The sequence below is a fragment of the Syngnathoides biaculeatus genome, chromosome 5 (genome assembly GCF_019802595.1).
Source record: "Syngnathoides biaculeatus isolate LvHL_M chromosome 5, ASM1980259v1, whole genome shotgun sequence".
In the NCBI taxonomy this organism is placed as follows: domain Eukaryota; kingdom Metazoa; phylum Chordata; class Actinopteri; order Syngnathiformes; family Syngnathidae; genus Syngnathoides; species Syngnathoides biaculeatus.
The window spans coordinates 3,958,475-3,977,347 of record NC_084644.1 but is presented as its reverse complement, the minus strand read 5'-3'; the positions used below and the strand labels follow the sequence as shown (position 1 = coordinate 3,977,347).

At 40.8% G+C, this 18,873-nt stretch overlaps 1 protein-coding gene across 5 annotated transcripts in view; it reads right to left on the bottom strand.

Moving 5' to 3' along the window:
- Positions 1–809: 809 nt before the first annotated feature.
- Positions 810–18,873, bottom strand: part of si:dkey-233k19.3 (dynein axonemal heavy chain 11) — a 37,081-nt gene continuing 19,017 nt past the window's right edge. For 3 of the 5 annotated variants that reach the window (XM_061819551.1, XM_061819552.1, XM_061819554.1), the window contains 30 exons: positions 18,333–18,456; positions 18,000–18,142; positions 16,658–16,819; positions 15,288–15,521; positions 14,970–15,116; positions 14,744–14,857; positions 14,524–14,667; positions 13,753–13,935; positions 13,558–13,659; positions 13,308–13,442; positions 12,283–12,456; positions 11,962–12,197; positions 11,705–11,827; positions 9,011–9,215; positions 8,749–8,913; positions 8,429–8,569; positions 8,056–8,226; positions 7,550–7,672; positions 7,243–7,436; positions 7,020–7,168; positions 6,826–6,953; positions 6,272–6,499; positions 5,992–6,183; positions 4,969–5,097; positions 4,349–4,591; positions 4,070–4,252; positions 3,876–3,991; positions 2,204–2,316; positions 1,983–2,123; positions 810–1,892 (listed from right to left, as the gene is read on the bottom strand). In XM_061819551.1, coding sequence (XP_061675535.1) covers positions 1,645–1,892; positions 1,983–2,123; positions 2,204–2,316; positions 3,876–3,991; positions 4,070–4,252; positions 4,349–4,591; positions 4,969–5,097; positions 5,992–6,183; positions 6,272–6,499; positions 6,826–6,953; positions 7,020–7,168; positions 7,243–7,436; positions 7,550–7,672; positions 8,056–8,226; positions 8,429–8,569; positions 8,749–8,913; positions 9,011–9,215; positions 11,705–11,827; positions 11,962–12,197; positions 12,283–12,456; positions 13,308–13,442; positions 13,558–13,659; positions 13,753–13,935; positions 14,524–14,667; positions 14,744–14,857; positions 14,970–15,116; positions 15,288–15,521; positions 16,658–16,819; positions 18,000–18,142; positions 18,333–18,456 — 4,890 coding nt within the window. In that variant the 3' untranslated portion in view covers positions 810–1,644. Of the gene's footprint in view, positions 1,893–1,982; positions 2,124–2,203; positions 2,317–3,875; positions 3,992–4,069; positions 4,253–4,348; positions 4,592–4,968; positions 5,098–5,991; positions 6,184–6,271; positions 6,500–6,825; positions 6,954–7,019; positions 7,169–7,242; positions 7,437–7,549; positions 7,673–8,055; positions 8,227–8,428; positions 8,570–8,748; positions 8,914–9,010; positions 9,216–11,704; positions 11,828–11,961; positions 12,198–12,282; positions 12,457–13,307; positions 13,443–13,557; positions 13,660–13,752; positions 13,936–14,523; positions 14,668–14,743; positions 14,858–14,969; positions 15,117–15,287; positions 15,522–16,657; positions 16,820–17,899; positions 17,951–17,999; positions 18,143–18,332; positions 18,457–18,873 lie in introns of those variants that run through there. The other 2 variants (XM_061819553.1, XM_061819555.1) reach the window with 2 other exon arrangements.

Sequence of the window (18,873 nt, the reverse complement as noted above, 5' to 3'; positions counted from 1 at the left end):
GCTCAGCATTTGAAACAACTAACACTGTACATACTCCATTAAGGTGCACAGTTTAGATCTAATGAAAAAAAAAGTGTGATAAAAATGTAGATTTCCAAATATTGCAATGTTCTATTTTAAAAGGTGATAGTAGATTTATTTATTTACATTTATTCCATACTACTACTGAGCAATTGCATTTATATTTCTAGCTTAACTGCACATGTGCAAGGAGCGCATTAATTGCTATTAAATTTTTTTAAAAAGAACACAAACTACCAAAACAACATATGCTGCCGGTCCAAAAGGAGTAGGAAGACAATTTACATTTCCACTGTTATGTCTATGGGGTGAAGGGTTAGTTCCATCGGCGCACGTCGTCTTAGTGACGTTAACCAGGTGTCCCTCTTGGCCGTTTAAGTGCGGCACAGCACCTGCTGCGTCAGGCCCCCCGCACCCTGCCATTTCCGCGCAAATACAGCGGGCATGTTATCATTTCCCCGTCACCAAATGACTGGCTAGTTCCTGTGGGACGCTAATGAGAGGAAGAGGGGGCCAATGAAGAGAGACTACTGCGAAAACCCGTTCTTCATTTCCTGTGTGCGATACAAAACACAAAGTAAATCCTTCATCACCCACAATTCTGTCTGCTAATACGAGGGATGCAGAGTGGAATTAGAAACACAGCCGTTAGTGTTGGGGGGGAAAAAAAACACAAGCATGACAACTCATTTACAAATATGTAACTTCTATGTAACACACTTGCAATAATTCAGGCTGAAAACTGTTAGATATAACATGCAACATGTTTATTCTTTTTTTTTTTGCCAGATTTATTTGCAAACATACCACTAGTATATCTAAATTTATTTAGCACATTTTCGTTTTCAATTATCTTACAGGGTGTCTTGTTATAGATTTTGGGTTGTTTTGGTTGATCAGCACAGACAGCAGACCAATAAAAGACTTGTAATCGGATGTGTTGCTGTCTCATTGAACGATATCAATGGCTGTGAGTAGGTTTCTTCAGCAGGCCCGGCTGAATGAATTACACGAGTCCGTTAGTATTCTGCCGAAGCCGTACAAAAGGTCAATGTCAAATGCACCTCATTTAAAAGTCAATAGCAACCATGCACATCATCTCCTGGGAATTCAGGACGGCATCTCTCCAGACGGCATTGTGTATCATTCACTTAGTAGAGGGCAACCAGCGAGTTTTTTTTTTTTTTTTTTAAATCCTGACCTTCCAATAAAATGTGTTCCATATGTGGAATTACGTGGTCTAAAACTGAGGCGTAAGCTCTGCACAAATCATGGCCGGATTGAACCATCTCAGAGGAGACCTTCAACACTGTCTGGATTACATTTTGCTGGTTTAAACATGTACCTTGTGGTCTTCTGTTCTTATTTTTAACCCCCAACCCACCCACCCAAAAAAAAACGAAAAAAAAAAAACGCAGTATGCCCAGTGCTGTACTGCTGACACCCAAAAAAATATCCAAGTCAAACTATAGAAATATGTACTAGATGTTGGTGGATAATGAAAATAAAAATACAAATATGTACATGATGACAAAATCAAATTGTTTTCTACATGTTACGCAAAACTTTGCACAATAATACTATTGCAAGAATAATACTACAGTATTTGCATTCCATTGGGCGTCACACTGAAAGAAGCAGGGCCACACCGGCTAAAATCCACTTCGCTGGAGGTTGTTTGCTTCGGAGATAAAACGTCCAAACATACGTGGATCCGCGATGTTTCGTGCGGTACACAGGACACTCGTAAGCGTTTTTGAGCTCCTGCTCTTCCGCCGGTGAAGCTCGGACATATATCACTGGCATGGGAGGGGTCAGATCCCTCAAAACTGCCTCAGCGATGACTCCCGACTGAGTGTCCCAACGCGCTCCTGAAGCGACATGTGGCATGCTATATGCTGAGTCTAATAGGCAACACTCATTTGTAATTCAGCAATAATAACATATTCTATCTATTCTACCTTCCATGAAAAGGCCGTGAATATAAGCCCCCTCCCGTGGTGGATGCCCAAAATCATCTTTTGTCTTCTTCGTCACATCAGCAGTCAACGTCATTTTGTCCAGGGGCCACTGATTCTTACGAGCGATGCTCTGCAGAATCGCTGTCAAACATCACAAGAATTACACAAACTCTCAGAAGTGCATTTCATCTACGGTACTCATCTTGAGATTGAGAGCTCACCGGTGAGGAACGACTGCGGGTTGAAGAGGCCAGAGAGCCAAACGACACCAGGTAGGACAAAGTCCTGGGTCCAGCTATCCAACTCACGACAGCTACGCTTGATATCACTGAACCTAAAACACAAATCAAGTCGCGATGTGACTTAGTTCGTGAACGGATCGACACAGCATGTGCTACTACTATTAAGTTGCACATCATATGAAACATAGTACACTTTGATGGGCAGATTAGGACACATTTTTACAGCTACGCTCACGCTTAAAAATGTCAAAATATAGCATTATCTTGCAGAGCATGTCTGCGTCTATATGTTGGTGTTCTGCACTATTTTACTATGTCAGATACTTTGCCATGAGTTGGAGACAAGGTTCGAGACAGGAGACTTCGATGGTTTGGACATTCAGTTCAGAGGCGAGAGAGTGAGTATATTGGTAGAAGGTTGCTGAGGACGGAGCTGCCAGAAAAAAGAGCGAGAGGAAGACCAAAGGAAAGGTTGATGGATGTTGTGAGGGAGGACATGAAGACAGCAGGGGTTGGAGAGGAAGATGCACGAGATAGGCTTAGCTGGAAAAAGATGACAAGTTGTGGGTACCCCCTAATCGGGACAAGCCGAAAGGATGAGAAGATACTTTGCCAAGAGATTGTGTTGCACTCCTTTTGATACGTAGGAGAATACTGTCAATGAGAATTTTAACGTGCCCTGGGTTCGATTTGTTTACCTTTTCTTTCCGTCTTTGGCACTCTCCCCCAACAAAGTACCGATCCCGATTCCCATTTTACATGTGCGTACAATTCTAACTGCTTTCAAAGGATTTGTGCTGATGCTTGAGGAAGTCCAGCTTCCATTCTATCCACACATTTCCTTCCAAAAACTCACTTGCTACTTTGGTTTCACCACACATTTTCCAGACCAGACATTTCTCGCTCGAAAAAGAGAAAATCTCATTCAGTTTCAATGCTTTTCCTTCTATTTGCACATACTCCGACTGTCGTTGCATTTTAAAATAACGGCACTTATTTTTTATTTTCATCATTATCATCACGGGTAAACAAAAAAAAAAAAACCTGTCTAACTTGTCTTTGCTCTACGTTGCCCAGACTGCACCACCGCTAACTAAACAGTGGTGGTGGACGCCGTCATTGTAAACAACGTTGACAGGCTGTGTAAGTACATATGTGAAACGTATCGTTGGATTCAGCAGCCAGTCGCCCCTCAGTCATTGAATCACATTACAAAATGGCACAAACTGAGTAGTTGTACGTTATACTTTCAATTCAGGTTGGATTTTAATTTTTTGAGTGGAACGCAGAATATCTGCAAGAGACCACATCAGGAGTACCCAACTGCGAACACACACTCTGCTTGGAGGGAAGAGTGACAATTGGTATAGAAAAGTGATGGATGCTTGGATGGATTTCCCACATTTTTGCTGAAAAACTAAATTCTGATTGGAATATAGTCCCTATCCTCTCAGTACATTTTCAAAGCAGCACTGTCGTTAAATTCGCGGTCAGATAAGTCTCTTTTTTCATTTGTCACCTTGTTCTTTTTTTATAAATGCTTCAAACAGAAGTGGTAATTGCTTAACAAGAAGTGCTACATTCAACAGCAGGCCATACTTAAAAATATGGGTCAATATAGAATAAAAAGGAAGCTGTGTTTTTTGCTTACCATCCTGCAAGTGTTTTGGTGGAGGCGTAAGACAATCTGGCCCAGGAATCAGGTACAGCGTCAGTGAACAAGGCCAACTGCAGAGTTTCCATTCTCGTAGAGATGGTGAGCTCTCCCTGCAAGTACATACAATCCTAATGAATGATCCAGCACATAGTACTGATGATACTGAAGAGAACCATTCAACACGGTACCTTCAGGCCAAGTTCGAGTTCATCGAGAGACTTTTTTATTTCTGCCAGTAGAAGATTCATGCGTTCACACTCCTGCAAACATACTGAAATGTACGGGCTCCGGTCTGTCGCCTTCACCAACATCGCTGTCGTGTTATACTGCTCGGGAAGCTTGTCAAGAAGGTCTTCAATGATAGACTTGACCTATGACAAAAAAACTTAACGTTGTTCAGCGAGCTTTGTTTGGTGATTTCTGCAAGTGAGCTTGCTCTAAAAAAAAAAAAGTTGTGGTGGACACACCTTGTCCTCCATGTTCGATACTGCCCCTTCTCCTCTGGAGGAGTCCTGAGGCTGCAGCTCAAGCAGAGTTTTTAAGAGGTTGTCTGAGGTGAGTGTGAGGCAGTCAAGCTCTGCATTTGGATGAAGGCCATACAGAGAGGGACTCTCAGGTGGAAGATGTTCATCGATATAAGCGTGGTAACCGTTGTGGTCCATGAATGGAGGGGCCATGAAGCCAGGACACAGATAGAGTTCCCCTTCAAACTGTCAAGTGAAAACGAGATTTAAAAAAATACAATCGCTTGTGCACTGAAGTCAGTAAGACAGACAGCATGGCAAACTTATTTGGTGAAAACAGAAAAAACACAATATCAAGTAAATCATTTCTTCAGTGGGCTGTCTAACAACACTGAGACCGGTGGGACCGACCAAAGATGACAATAAAATTGCAGTTAAGCTTTACATCCCAAGAGGGCACCCTTTACCTTGAAACAAAACTTTCACATTGTCACTTTAACACAGCTACCCTCACCTTAATCTTTTGTGAGAATTAATGAAGACTGAAGACTACCAGCTGAAAGAGCAACTTCTGACACAAATATAACGCATGCATGGAAGGGAAAAAAGTGGCACCGATTTACCATTTTGGGATGCATAAATTCTCGCAGGTAGGCCTTGCACAGCCTTCTGTCCCAGTAATTAATAATATGTCCACCGTACATAATCTCCCCAAAGAGATAGCACAAGTCTTCCCAGGGCACCTGCATGAACTGAAGTCACACACTTGATAAGAAAACAAAATTCAAATCACGATTGGAGTCGTCAAGCAAGGATGATACAATCTGTACATAATAACTGCTGGGAAATACAGAAGAAGAAAAGGATGCTTCTTGAAACACAATGATCTGACGTGTGACAAGTTTTCCACTCGGCACGGGATGATCATCTGTGAGAGGTTAAAGAGGGAGAAGATAACCTGCGATTCATAATAAATGACAAAAGCTGGAGGTTCACAATCATTTGTACCTGTATTGTTTTGCAAATTGCTTCCTTCGTCAGCTCTAATTGCAGTGATCACTTATGTAGCGTTGTGAACTGTCACATTGGCTGCATGTAATTACATTTAGGACGACGCTTCATTGCTTTCCTAATGAATTCTCTGTATACGCACATACAGGTTACTGTTTGGTTAACATAATGAAGGACATTCGTTTTTTTGGAGGGCAGAACACCTTGGAGACGTGATTGGTTCTGACCGGGGTAATAGAAGCTCAAAGAGAAACACATTAGCAGCTGCGAGTACACCAGAGAATGGATTTTTTGTTGTTGTCATCTTTAAATAAAGCTAAATTACTCGCATGTTTATTGCAAGCTTAAATGTGATATAATGGGACTCCGCCATATCCATCTCAAGATATAAAACATTTCACTAATTAATTTGAATTACCGCCCAGAGTCGGGTGGGTTGGAATCCAGGGTCCCCGTAAAACCCTGGTGAGGCCAAGTGGTACGGAAAATACTGTAGCTGGACAAATTTGAATCACTGATCAGATACAACACAGAAAATGGGACTTTTTTTTAGCTATGGTATATTCTGTAATTACTGGAAAAAAATACACTATACAGCCATTTGTGAAAAATAGTAAAAAGATGAATGAAATCACCTTAGTGTTGGACTCCAAGTAGTTGAACAAAACATTAGCTGAGATGGTGAGGTCTCCGGTGTTAAAGGGATACTTATGGTTCCAGCCTTGAGGGCCAAACCTTCGGCGCTCCGTGACACAAGCATGAAAGAAGCAGAGGGAAAAGAGCATGGAGTTGAATTCCTGTTCTCGTGCGCACATGTCCAGTGTCTCCTTGAAAAAGCAAAACAATTATCAATGAATTACAGTGTTGCACCAAAAGAGCTTTTCTGTAGAAAATATTTCTTCAATATAAACATACTTGACTAAAGTTATTAAGGGCTGCATGGAGACTGGGATTCATGCCAGTGGGTGGCTCATTGGTTATTTTGATGGCATTCTCCAGAACGCCTCTGGGGATTACGTGCTGCTCGGGGCTGGGTGCCGGTTCCCCAGTGATGAACACTCTGTAGCCGGGGTGACTATCCACTGCCTCGCTTTCCAGGAGAGCTTCAAGAGCAGGGAGCCAGCGTGCTACCAGGTGAACATTCTAAAAGAGCCAAAATATACAGTTTAAAAAAAAAAAAAAAAAAAAAAAGATGGCTTCCTTTTGAGACGACGTAGTTAATCATTTAAAAGATTGGTCTAAAAATGTCTTATTTTGCTGGTAATTGCAATGACAACCTTCTGGGATTCACTTGGCTGCCAGTTTCTACAGTCAAAGGAGGCATTTACAAGGCTGATCTAGCCAATTATGGTTTTTATTGAACCAAATTGAGTCTATTTTCCACTCTGGGGGAGATCATATCATTAGTTCCATTGGCTAAAAGCACAACCTCCAATCGCTTGCAGTCAGGAAATAGGAAATCTTCTCACCTGGAGAATGACCCAGTGTCCAAGTTTGGAAGCATTCCTGAGCACCCTTTCAGCGACATCTTCCTGTCCCTGTCCCAGTGAAACATTGTGCAAATTGCCCAGTTCGGTTGACAATCCCAGCGTTAACCCTATGCAAACAAAATTAATGACAAATTTCCCCCAGAGCACAACATTGCAAATATTGAGTGTTGTACCGAGTTTCTCTACATCTTTGATTGGATTGACGCCAGGTGAGAGGATAAAAAAGACGGGTGTTGAGGGGCTGCTACTTTCGTACAACTTGTCAAATTCCAACCTTACGGTCTCAGCGTATTTTGCTCCCATGCAGTCTTCCACAAAATTCCTGCCAGGAAAATAAAGATATTTGTCATCGTGTACATCCATTTCAACCATAAATATGCTGAGTATTGTATTTACCTTAATGTGCACATCACTCTATCAGGGCGCAGAGCTCTCATGATAATAAGCTTCTGAATGAAACTCTTATTTTTCCAGTCCTGTGGGAGTCTTTCGTTTTCAGGACAACTGGATTCAACAATCTTCCTCCAGCCCTTGGGTGAATTTTCAATGTCTCGGTCGAGTCCATTAAACTCCTCCATCGAAGAAATGGTCTACAGACAAACGATACATTGTTAATTCTCTTGACACAAAACAGTAGGATACGTATTGAACACCGACGGCTGACAGGAACTTTACATTAAGCTCCTCCTCCACATTAAAGTACCTTAATGGCTCCCCAGGTATGTGATGAAAGGAAGGGCACAGGGCTAATTTTGCTACCTTCCACCGGGAAACGTAGAAGAAAGTCAAACTCCTTGGCATCAATCAGGTTCTTCTTGAGCTGAATCTGCAGGGATGAGTATTTTATTGATGTATTTTTTGTCTTATCAGTCAATTTCAAAACAAGTCATTGGCAAAGGGACACAATTACTCCATCTGGCTTAGTACTTTGGATTGTAAAATAGGACTGTCTTCAATGCCACGTAATTTCTCCGTTGGAAAAAAAAGTAGCCACAATGACGGATAATTCCATTATGCCAGCAGAACCAACCCCCTTGTCAGAACCTACTGTTTCAACAGCCGCTGGTGAGCGAAGGGTGACAGGTAATCAATAGCTGTGTATAGTCCTGCTGACTGCTTTTAATTGAAGTTAATGTGAGGGCAGAAATACGTTTTGATGGATCATGATGACAGGACGCTCCACCTTCAAGGCGGTCCAAAGTCCCTCACCTGGAAGGCAGTGTGTGACAAGAAGGTTAACTTGTCTCTCTCGTAGAGGCCCTGGCTAGTGTACAGGAATACAGAATAGGTGATGGCCTCGGTAAGAGCGGCCACTCTGCTGCTCACGTCCTCCTTACACTCTGCATGATCCATCGCTTCGCTAAATACTGAGATAAAACTCTGCAAAACAACAAAAGGACTTGTGAGTGAAGATTAAACAATAGCTGGACAGTGCACATTTAAACTGGGGGTGGGGTGAAATGTACAAAACAACCAATACCCTTAAAAATCCTAATGAAAAATCAGACTCTGAATTTCAAAAATGAGTTAAACAAGATGGAGCAAGCATCGAGTGGATTTCCGGGGTAAAAAGCTCCAATACCTTAAGAGAAAACTGGTAAATGGGGTTAATCTTGACGAGGTCGTTGATGATGAAGAAGAGGAGTGACGCTCTCTCAGCAGCAGGGCGGTATATTTCCCGAGCCTCGTTGATCTTTGTCTCATTCTCTCGGGCCTCCACCACCTGTGTGTTCCAAACGCACAGAATGAGCTATGAGGCTCTCAGTCATGCTCCAAAAGCTGCTCATTAGACGCGTTGCAAACTGCATACCGTTTACTGCTGGTTCAACAAAAAAAGGAGGCATTCGAAAAAACTTGACTGACAAGGGAAATGCAACGCTGAAATGTGTTAAAGTGTCCTACTTTGTCTTGAATGTGGGCAGCTGTGGTCTTGGTGATCTCAAGTTGCTCCACCAGAGAAATATCACCCAAGAAATTACCACAGGCTGTAGAGAGGTGACTCAGCAGGTCATCCTCCAACCTCTTAAGCTCAATCTTAAAGTGGTTCTGCTGCCTGGTCAGCGCCATCTTTAACAGAGTGCACAAAACAACCATTCCTCTGTCATCACGGACTGAACCCTCATATACATATTAACTCAATGACTATGTGACTATAAGGTTTTACCTTCAGGTCTTCAAGGTCAGGCCTTTCTCGGGATACTACTTGTCCCAGCAGCTGTTCCTCCAGACCAGCCGGAGTAACCGTGAAGTCGATGAGGGTTGTTTGAGCCTGGAGTTCAGGAGGGAAATGGGGATTGGCTAGTTTGGTGTGCAGAATAAGATGGAAGTTGCTGTTGTATTCACACTCCTTGCCACCAATCTGAATGTACCTGGTTGACCCAAAAAAAAAAAAAAAAGGATTGATAACGTCATACACGGCAACAGCATACAGCTTGTGTTAAGGGTTTAAAGAAATAATCCACCCAAAACAAACAACACTTGAGTTTGGATAGCCAAGACCAAGAGGCAACACTCGTCAAGAAAGGAGACATTACATCAGGTGTGCCCAACATTTTTTTGCCCCAAGATCTTCTTTTTAAGCAGCCAAATCGACCCCAGTATACATACGACGCAAAGAATGCATACGCAAGAGTGTGTCATCACCCGTGAATTTCAAAATAAGTAAATAAAAAAAGTATTGGATGTTCAAATAAGATGCTTAACGTCAGAAGAATTATTTGAAAAAAAGATAATATTTCACGTTTTGATAATATGGGTAAAAGCAAAATCATGCAGTGTAAAAATAGCATTCTATGTAGGTAGAAGGGTTTTCAAGAATTTTGAGGTCAAATTTGCGAGTGCGTATTATACATGGATACATGACAAATTCCGGTAATTTTTGTGAAAACATCGAGACCGTCTTGAAAATGACCAATTTTCTGAATTACTTTTACAACAGGGGCTATATGGACCGCATGTTATGTTTTCTCGTTTTTCAAAATGTTTGTGACAATTGGGGTGTTTGGGGTGCACCCCCCCAGATGTCACACTTATTAAATACGTTGGTGTCGCCCACTAGTATAAACAAAATTCCTTACGCAGGCCTAGTTGTGATTAGGGTATGAGACCCTTGTGATAGACTTTATGGGTATCATAAAATAAACCCTCTCATTTTGCGATAGTTTAAAATTCACCCAAAATAAAAATGCTGTATTGCAAAAAATCCATCTTTAAAAAAAAAAAAAAAAAACAGCGGTTTTTTTCCATTCAGCCTGACAAAATTGGTGCCGCTATCAATGCAGCAAAAATTGTGTTCCCCAGTTTTATTAATAACATCTACTTTAGGTCTTTATCAGACTGGTAACAATTTGCGTGAATCATTCATATTACACACAAAAACTATTTATGCACAAAGGAATAGTAGAAGAGAAAATAAGCCTTATCCCTAATGTTTTCCTTGGTATTTTTCAACACCAAACTTCACACCAACTTAAGTTAAGTCAGACAAATAAATTAATTGTTTGCTGCCTAGCCAATATTTATCCGTCCCTGTATTTCAATTAAATTAGCACAGGCTTGACAAACCTGGTGGCTTTTCATTTTTCTCTAATTACCACTTGGATGGCAGGCAAGGCCAAGGTTCTGCAGCCCCAGGTTCCTCGTGTCCTAATCGGGTTCAACTCTCTATCTTCACAAGCCAGAATTAATGTACTATTGATAGAACCATTACTCCACCAAATTAAAGTTTGCTGATGGATTGTCTTGTAGTCTTCCGTCAGCCATGAAAGGAATAATTAGTATTCATTACTTCACACTCTACAACATTCCAATTATTAATGAACTTCAGCTGCGAAACCCCACCAGATCCATCATGGCTGGCTCCGGTGGTTGTATTAATCATCGACAGAAACAAGTGTACGGGTCATCTACAAGGGATAAACTGATAATCAGATCTAATGTGATAAATTGTGTTCTCAGGAGAGACAGAATGGCAGAGGAAGTGTGCAAAAAGAAGTTTTCATACTCTTAGTCATGCAAATCAGAGCGAGATCCAAATATACAGTACATACAGTATGTTTTGGTGGGAGTCACTGTGATAATGTCAACAGACTGGGGTAGATTTTGTGAATATTAAAACTAATTTTGGTTACGATACATACGTTAACACGCTTGGATTGGGTGGATAATAAATCGAGCAGTCCGAGCGCACGTGGAGGCCTCAAATAAAATGCGGTTTTGGTTTCCAGAACAAATGCCATTTACAATTCGACCACCAAGGAAAGACTTCCAGATTTATTAGAACTCAAGGAGATGGAAAGTAAAAGATATAGCAAAATTAAATGGTAGATATTTTTAAAGGCACTCTTTGATTACATACAGGCAAATCTTTAACGAGAATTTTTTGAATTCACATTAAGTTTGCAATCATTACGAAGGGACACTGAGAATTGGGAGCTTCCTGCTACCTTTCTTGTGAGTCCTAATACATAAACCATGAATGCTCTCCATGCTGCTTTTACACTGAGGCTCATCTGTTCAATATTCATCAGGCCTAAAGAATATGAACACACAAATATACATCTATCACCCGTCTTGAGGGGTGGATCAATATGTTGTATTCGTGGATTCAGAACATGTGCGGCACATTCATTAATAATCTGAAGAACATGCAATGATAATGTGTTCAATCATGTTGTTGTTGCGGTGTTCCAGCGCTCAGTGAGATTCAACCTGGTAATCTGATCCCAGTGTCTTAAACCGCAAAAAGATTGCTCATGCATTCGTGTTTCAGTAGGCAAAAAAAAAAAACAGTTGGGGATGAAATTACGTTAAATCATTTTTGGCTGCGCTGTAATCTTGCAGTTAAAGAAAAACTAACCTTCCCCTTTTGATGGTGTTTTTACCCAGGAGAGGTTGCAAGACTGGGTCTACTTTCTCCAGGACATTCTCTATTAGAACAGTTTCACCGCGGCCCAATGCCTCTTCAATTACGTCAAGGAATCTGTGGAATGACAAAACAAAACGGAATTGCAGATTAATATCCTACTGTATGATAATGTTAACTGTAAAGAGCTAGGTTGAAATAAATAATAATAACATTTCCTTCATAAGTATCACATAACTACTCCTCCTCACCCTTTCTGCCCCTGTTGCACCACTTTCAACTTGGAGCTTTGCTGGGATCGTATCCACTTGATGCCCTGCTGCTGGGGGTCAACCATGAGTGGCCAACGCTCACTGGTGGTCAGGATGGCAGCGTTTTCAGTCGACATCCTATCATTTGGCAGACCCTGGTTATGCCAAGCAGCCACAGTGGCATCATCCGTAAGCATGAGGATGGGATCCAGGCCGTCTGCCAGCGGTACGGAGACCTGGAACGGAAGCCGGGGATTGAGGTCGCTGAGCACTGGAGGCAGCAGTGAAGCTTGCGAAAGCATGACACAGATGACACTTAACCTTCTGAGAGTCGAGGAAGGGGATCCATTTTTCATTCAGCAATTCAGCACGATACTTCCTGGTAAAGTAACCCATGTAGGATACAAATGCGGAAGTGAGTGCAACATCCCCACACAGGGTTTTCTGTTGCTTCTCATACTGAATAAGCGTCTGTGCCCAACGTTCCTTCTCCGACTGAAAGACACAAGAATCAGACAAAAAAAAAGTTATTATTTTTTTTTTTACATATAAAATACCAAAGGACTGGCCAGTGAAAACATCAGAACTTGACAATTAGAATGATCCCATAATTACAAAGTTCAATATTTATTTTACTACTTGAAGTGGTTAAATCAAAGATGGGCTTGTAAAGAACATCAATGTTCATCCCTTTAAAACAGAGCTTAAAAGTTTGCTCTCAGATTCACTCTGCATCACTTCAGCATTCATCTAAAGATTCAATACAATGACTGTGACAGCTCCACAGCCATAAATCATACATGACATTTTCTTACAAGGGGCCGTAGATCTGGAATATGTCACATAATAAATTCTCAGACAGTTAAAAATCACTATAATTTTACTCTAATGTATTATGGATTGCCTGTAATATCACTCAGTCCAGTGTGAGACGCAGTTAATTTCCAACAGCTGTTGTGGCTTTGAGGTAAGTTAATGATTAAATATAGATGGCCTGATTTATTAGTTGGAACAATATTGCTTCCAGGTCAATGCCATAAAGACAAAACATTTATCTTGATATGCTTAAAAGCCAAGCTGTTTCATGCAAACCACATTTATTTTCTGGAATAGAAAAGTCGAACATACAAAATGACCACTTGGTCATCTTTGTGATATTAGCACATGCAACTGTAAAATGTACGCAAGACCGTAATCGGGCATCGGTGGTGGTTTAGATGAGTTTAATATAATGTTGGAGAAATTACACAGATTCGATCCATATATCATTGTATGCAAGCCAATTACCGGTAAGTAGCAATGTTAGCAACCACAACCTTTGGCTCTCAAATTCTCGTCCTGATTACCTCGAGACCCCTGACTAGTCGGTTAGCCAGCTCGATGGTTTGGTTGGTGCAAGTTACATCCTGTTGACAGCTGATTTTCTCAGATGTAGCTTTCTCAAATTGATCTGTAAGATCCTGGAGGTTAGCATCCAAATCCTCGAGCAAAAACAAAGGCAGGGTGAGAGAGAATATGATATTGATAAAATAGGACCAGCAATCCACACAACTAAATTAACAATATTAAAAAAAAAAAAAAAAAAAGATTACTCACTGCCAATTTCTTTTGGATGGCCGACAGTTTAGTTGTTGCAGTTTCTAGTTCTGTATTAGCGTGGGATAAAGCGTGCCTCTTTGGAATGACCTCACAATAAATCTGGAATAACAATAATCCACTTATGCAATGTAATAATTCTACAATTTTCCATAACGAAAGCAATCTGTATGGTGAACAATCGATGTCTCAAACCTCGTAGTATCGAACAATGTTAATTGTCCAGGCGCAGAGTCCTGCCGCAGCCGTAGATTTGGTCCTAACTAGGTCGGGTTGGAAGTCGGGCTTTTTAAGGTAATACTGTTTGACCACATGCAAACAGGACTCATGGATGTGCTCCTTGTCATATGAGACCAGTGCCTGCAGAAAATCATCCACCTGATACGACACACACACATGGAAGAGAGACATACCAATGTTTACACATTAAGGCTTAAAAGTATCATAAATTAGCATTGCAGCATAGACTGACAGCCCATAAAAATATTGTTATTCATGACATCAAATTGTATTGACTACATTAGTCCAAACTTCTTATTATAAATGGATAAACTGCATCAATATACTTCCATGAAAATGTAAACAATCTCCGCCCTATTCATTGACCCTTTGTGCTTTGACACCCACTGATTTTTTTGTTTGTTTTTAGCTAAACGACACTTAAAAAAAAATCAGTATAAACATTTTGTAAAACCCTTTTACATTATTTCAAACAAATACTTCATGCTGCTGCAACAACAAATCTTGAAAAGGTTAAAGACCCATTGAATTTTAAGAGCTTTAAAATATGTCTATGGTGGGGGTTGAGAGTGCAGCACCCCCCCTAGTGTGTGAGCATATTCATGGAGCCATCCCGTTGTAATCTAAGTATGGCAGAGATGGTGAGCGGGGGCAGGGTTCAAGGCGAGCACAAAAATGAGCTTGGCATTCATCAGGCAGATCCGACCGACACGATGACAGCTTAACCTTGCCCATGAAGGCTCGCGCGGCTTTCCAGCTCCGATCCTTAGGAACCCGACCGCGCGGAGCCAGCAGAACCATCACGGCTGCTGCTACGTTGATGACTGCTGGGGGAGGGTTGGGGAAAGCCTTCAGTTCAGTAAGATTCACCTAAAAAGATTTATAAACGTTTTACGGCTTGCAGAAGGACTCCAGATTTAACCGACTTTATAACAGCACCCAGTACCTTGTTGAGGGTGTTCAGTGCTGCAGTGGCAGCTGTCAGTAATGGCTCTGCTTTGGCGAGGTCTTGCTCGCAATCCTTTTGCTTTACTGACACTTCTGCCTGGATAAGAGAGACCTAAACGGGAGAAATTAATGTCATTAGATTGACATTTTTTAAAAGGAGGCTGCTGATCATCCAAGAAAAGCTATGACTAGACCAGTAAAATCAAGAATGTGTGTAAGCGCACCTTTTGTGCCTCGATATCTGCTGCCTCTTTTTTGCTGCTAACCCTCTCAGTCTGAAGTCCAATCTTTGTAATAAGAGCTTCAATATTCTCATTCTTAAAGGTCAAATCTGACTCTTGGTCTGCCAGTTTGGCTTTCAGGTCCTCAACCTAAAAAGCGAAACAAAGTTATTACCCATGCTTTAAAATGTAATACACTGCACTTCAGGGACGATGTGAAGCAACATGACGTGGATCATAAAGTAAAGCCAGGCGTAATTTCTACCTGCGTTCTACCTGAATCATATTATCCTCAAGTGTACAGGAAATTGTTTCACTTACCTGAGCAGCAGTGCTTTGGAGCTTTTGAAGGCCGCTGTCAAGCCGTTTCATCTTGTGCTGGAGCTGGGCCCGGGACTTTTGCAGAAGGTTCCTGTACAGGGTGATTTGCTGGAGAAAGCTCTTAGGGGTGGTGTAATTGTGCCTCTTCTCATCGCAGTGGTATTTTTCACTTGCTTGGTTGACACTGGTGTGAACGTAGGCCATGAAAAGACTGATGGATTCCTGGACAGCAGGCTGTAAAAATAAGCAGACAAGCAGGGGGGAAAGAGGGTGAGAGGGATTGAGTGGAGTTTAACATCCGCAAGCTGATGGGGACTGAAATATTGTCTTCATAAATTTTGAATTCATCTACAAGTTTTTCCATCTTACTAGGGTGGCCCTGACTTACTCAATCGGAAATTTAGGTATATCTAGCAGAAATGATTAAGCTTTGAAACCCTAGACAGACAGCAGTTTGGGAAACAAGAAACATGTTAAGTGTATTTTATGGTTTTCAGGTTTTTAAACACTACGAACAACGCCTGTCGCAGTACTTTGCGATGGTATTCATCGTATGAAAGCTACACTGTAACACGCGGGGTGCATTAACCGCACAGTTAGCAATCAATTCAAGCAAAGCAAATGTGACAAATTCAAAGATCACCCTCGACCATAACTCACAAAAACATCCTTAATGATTATGGAGGAAGTAGGAAATATTCGTTCAATTAATTAATTTTACACATACTGCAAAGCTTTTTGAAAAAATAAACTGTTGATATGAAAAGTGATCTCAAGACTCATTGGTTGGCTTGCAAATTAAAGGTCGTGCTAATTTTGTAATTTGCCAGTACATGGTAATATGCAACCACAATGTATCACACAAGTCATCATGACTTTTTTTTTTGTTGCAGCGATTTTTATTTTTAGTTCCTGATCAACATCCCCGCAGGGACAGATGCACACGCTCACTTCAGTGGAAAGTAGCAATCTGGCGTGCGCTTACTTGTGAGGACAATTCTTGGTTGTGACAGCTGTGCCTATTTAGTGGGTCGTTATGTGCTTAATCACTCTTTGCTCATTAACATAAATGATCCCAGACTGTGATCGCTCCACTGCGATGATGGAAAACAATGTGATGCGTGCACACTCACTGCACGTCTTCGGGCACGTGTTCGGCAATTTATCAGAACTTCAACACAGAACTAATGATGAGGGATCTATGAAAATGTTAATCCAGCTGCACTGTAGTAATTAAAAGAGGTTTATTATGGTCTACTCATGTCTACGTCATGCAGAAAACGTTTTTGCATCTTTGATAACATCTACCATTTTAGCACCTGATATGATTGTCTTCAACTGATAATTTACTGTGAGTTATAAAGTGTTACCTCAATATCGTCAATCTCCTGGATAAATCTATAGCTGACTGACTGCAGAGCTTCCGAGGTCCATGGGTGAAACCAGTCAATGGTGGTGCACTGGATGAGGGCTGGGAATCGACGGGCCCTTAGTCGGAGCTCACTTCCAACTGGTGACAAACACACCACCAACTACAATAAAAAGAATCACAAAGCGAAATCAAACAAAATATTTCATGTCCAATTAATTGTTTGCATGCTTACTTTGCACGAACAATGGCAGTCTCAGTTCTCTGAGAAAAAGCCACACATACAGTGTCAAGAGAGCAGCAATATCACTGAAACACTCTGCAGGAAAACAGATGACTGGCATCCTCCTATTTCTCCCCCTGCTTTCCGCACTTTGGCATGCAGTCAGGCAGACACTTCACCAGTTGGATGAAGCATACGGTGCCACAACCAGAGACTTTGGCACAAGGATTAGCTGGACCACAAAAGTGTGGACCCAGATGAGAATTTACTTCCTTTTAACCCCCCAGTTTGACTCTATTCGTTAATTTATCTTGTCAACCGTAATGCCCTTTTACAGCAGGTGTGAATCTTAAATGCAAGATTATGCATATGTAACAATTACTCTGCTGTAATGGCACATTAGTTTAAGTGCTGATCAAATATTAAGTCTCTGTCTATTCTGAGAGCTAGCAGATTAGAAACTAATGATAAATACAGTAATAAATTGAGTGCATAAACTACACTTCGCAAACAAACATAATAGCTATAAATTTCCCACAAAACTATTGTGTCAGTGATACAGAATGTTTACCTAAAACATTGTTCAAAACTGAACTGTGACTTCAAATGCTCAAAATATCATTTTAGGAAACAAAATCATATAGACATATCAAGATGTAATTCCACAACTTGAGTAGTTAGCACAAACTGAGTGGTTTGCAAAAAAATGTTTATATTTGTTACAACTGTCACTATAATGTAATAGTTGTACATGAATTAAATAATAGATTGTATAAAAATATAAATACCACAAATTTGATTTTAAAAAAAAAAAAAAAAAAAAAAAACACAGCAAGACGGCGTGACTACCTTGGGCTTCAGAAGCTTTACTGAAACTATATATCCGCCTCTGGACTGCCAACAACGGTCATTAAATCTAGCAAAATGAAGCTGAGTGAACGGAACTCGTGCATGCAGCTGACTGGATTCAAAACTGATATAAAATTAGCAGCAACTTTTCCTCTCAGCATGTACGTTTACCAGAGAATAGCACTTGTGCCCATTATTGAGGGGCATTACTGAAGTGAAGCTACATTCAAATCTCGTTTAAAAATTCTTCTTAAGCTTGGAAAAACTGGACCGTCAGTTGAAGTCGGACTCTGTCAGTAAAGAACCTCCAGCAGTTCTCCTTAGTGTCAAGCAACCCATGAGCTCGGACCTCAGCTCTCAAAGAGGACACAATACCCTCAATTTCCTCCTCACTGAAGACTTCGGGTATTTCTCCTGCAAGGAGACAGTCATTATCACAAACATCAGAGCTACTGGGATCAATATTCATTATTCATGCAGTGGCAGATTTCATAACCACTTAAGGGTGTATAGGTTTAAAAATGGATTCTGTGCTAACCAAACAAAAAAAAAAAAGCCAGTACAGAAGCACTGAACAAGAATAAATGTGAAATAAGAATCAGACCTGATGACAGTAAGTCATTAAAAATGACCAGAAAGCGCTCGTCGGGTATTTGTGCATCAGTCACAAGAAGTGCTACTCGTTGATTCTTCACCCCAGTCTTGAGGAACAAACCTGCTAGATCCATCTGAGAAAAAGCACAAATGAACCTATGAATATGGAAATGATGAAACATCTTACTTGAATCAATACAATATCCCACATCATGACACCATGAAATTTTAATGTTTTTAAATGATTACAGTCAGCCACAAACCTCGTTTCATTTACAAGATATGGAAAGACATTCCAGTGGGCTTTAATGACATCTGACAATTATTTCCTGAGTAAGAAAAGAAGCTCAACAAAACGGAATTACTGTAGATCAACACCATGGATAAAGCCAATGGGAATATTGAAGACTGTTTTCGAGTTCAGTTTATTAACAATGGATTTTTTTTGTACAAACCAATGGAATTTAATGGTCTAATCATTGAAAGAACATTTAGGGAAACGCAGATTTTATGCCAATATACTCTATATCATGCTTCTCTTGCATCAGTGT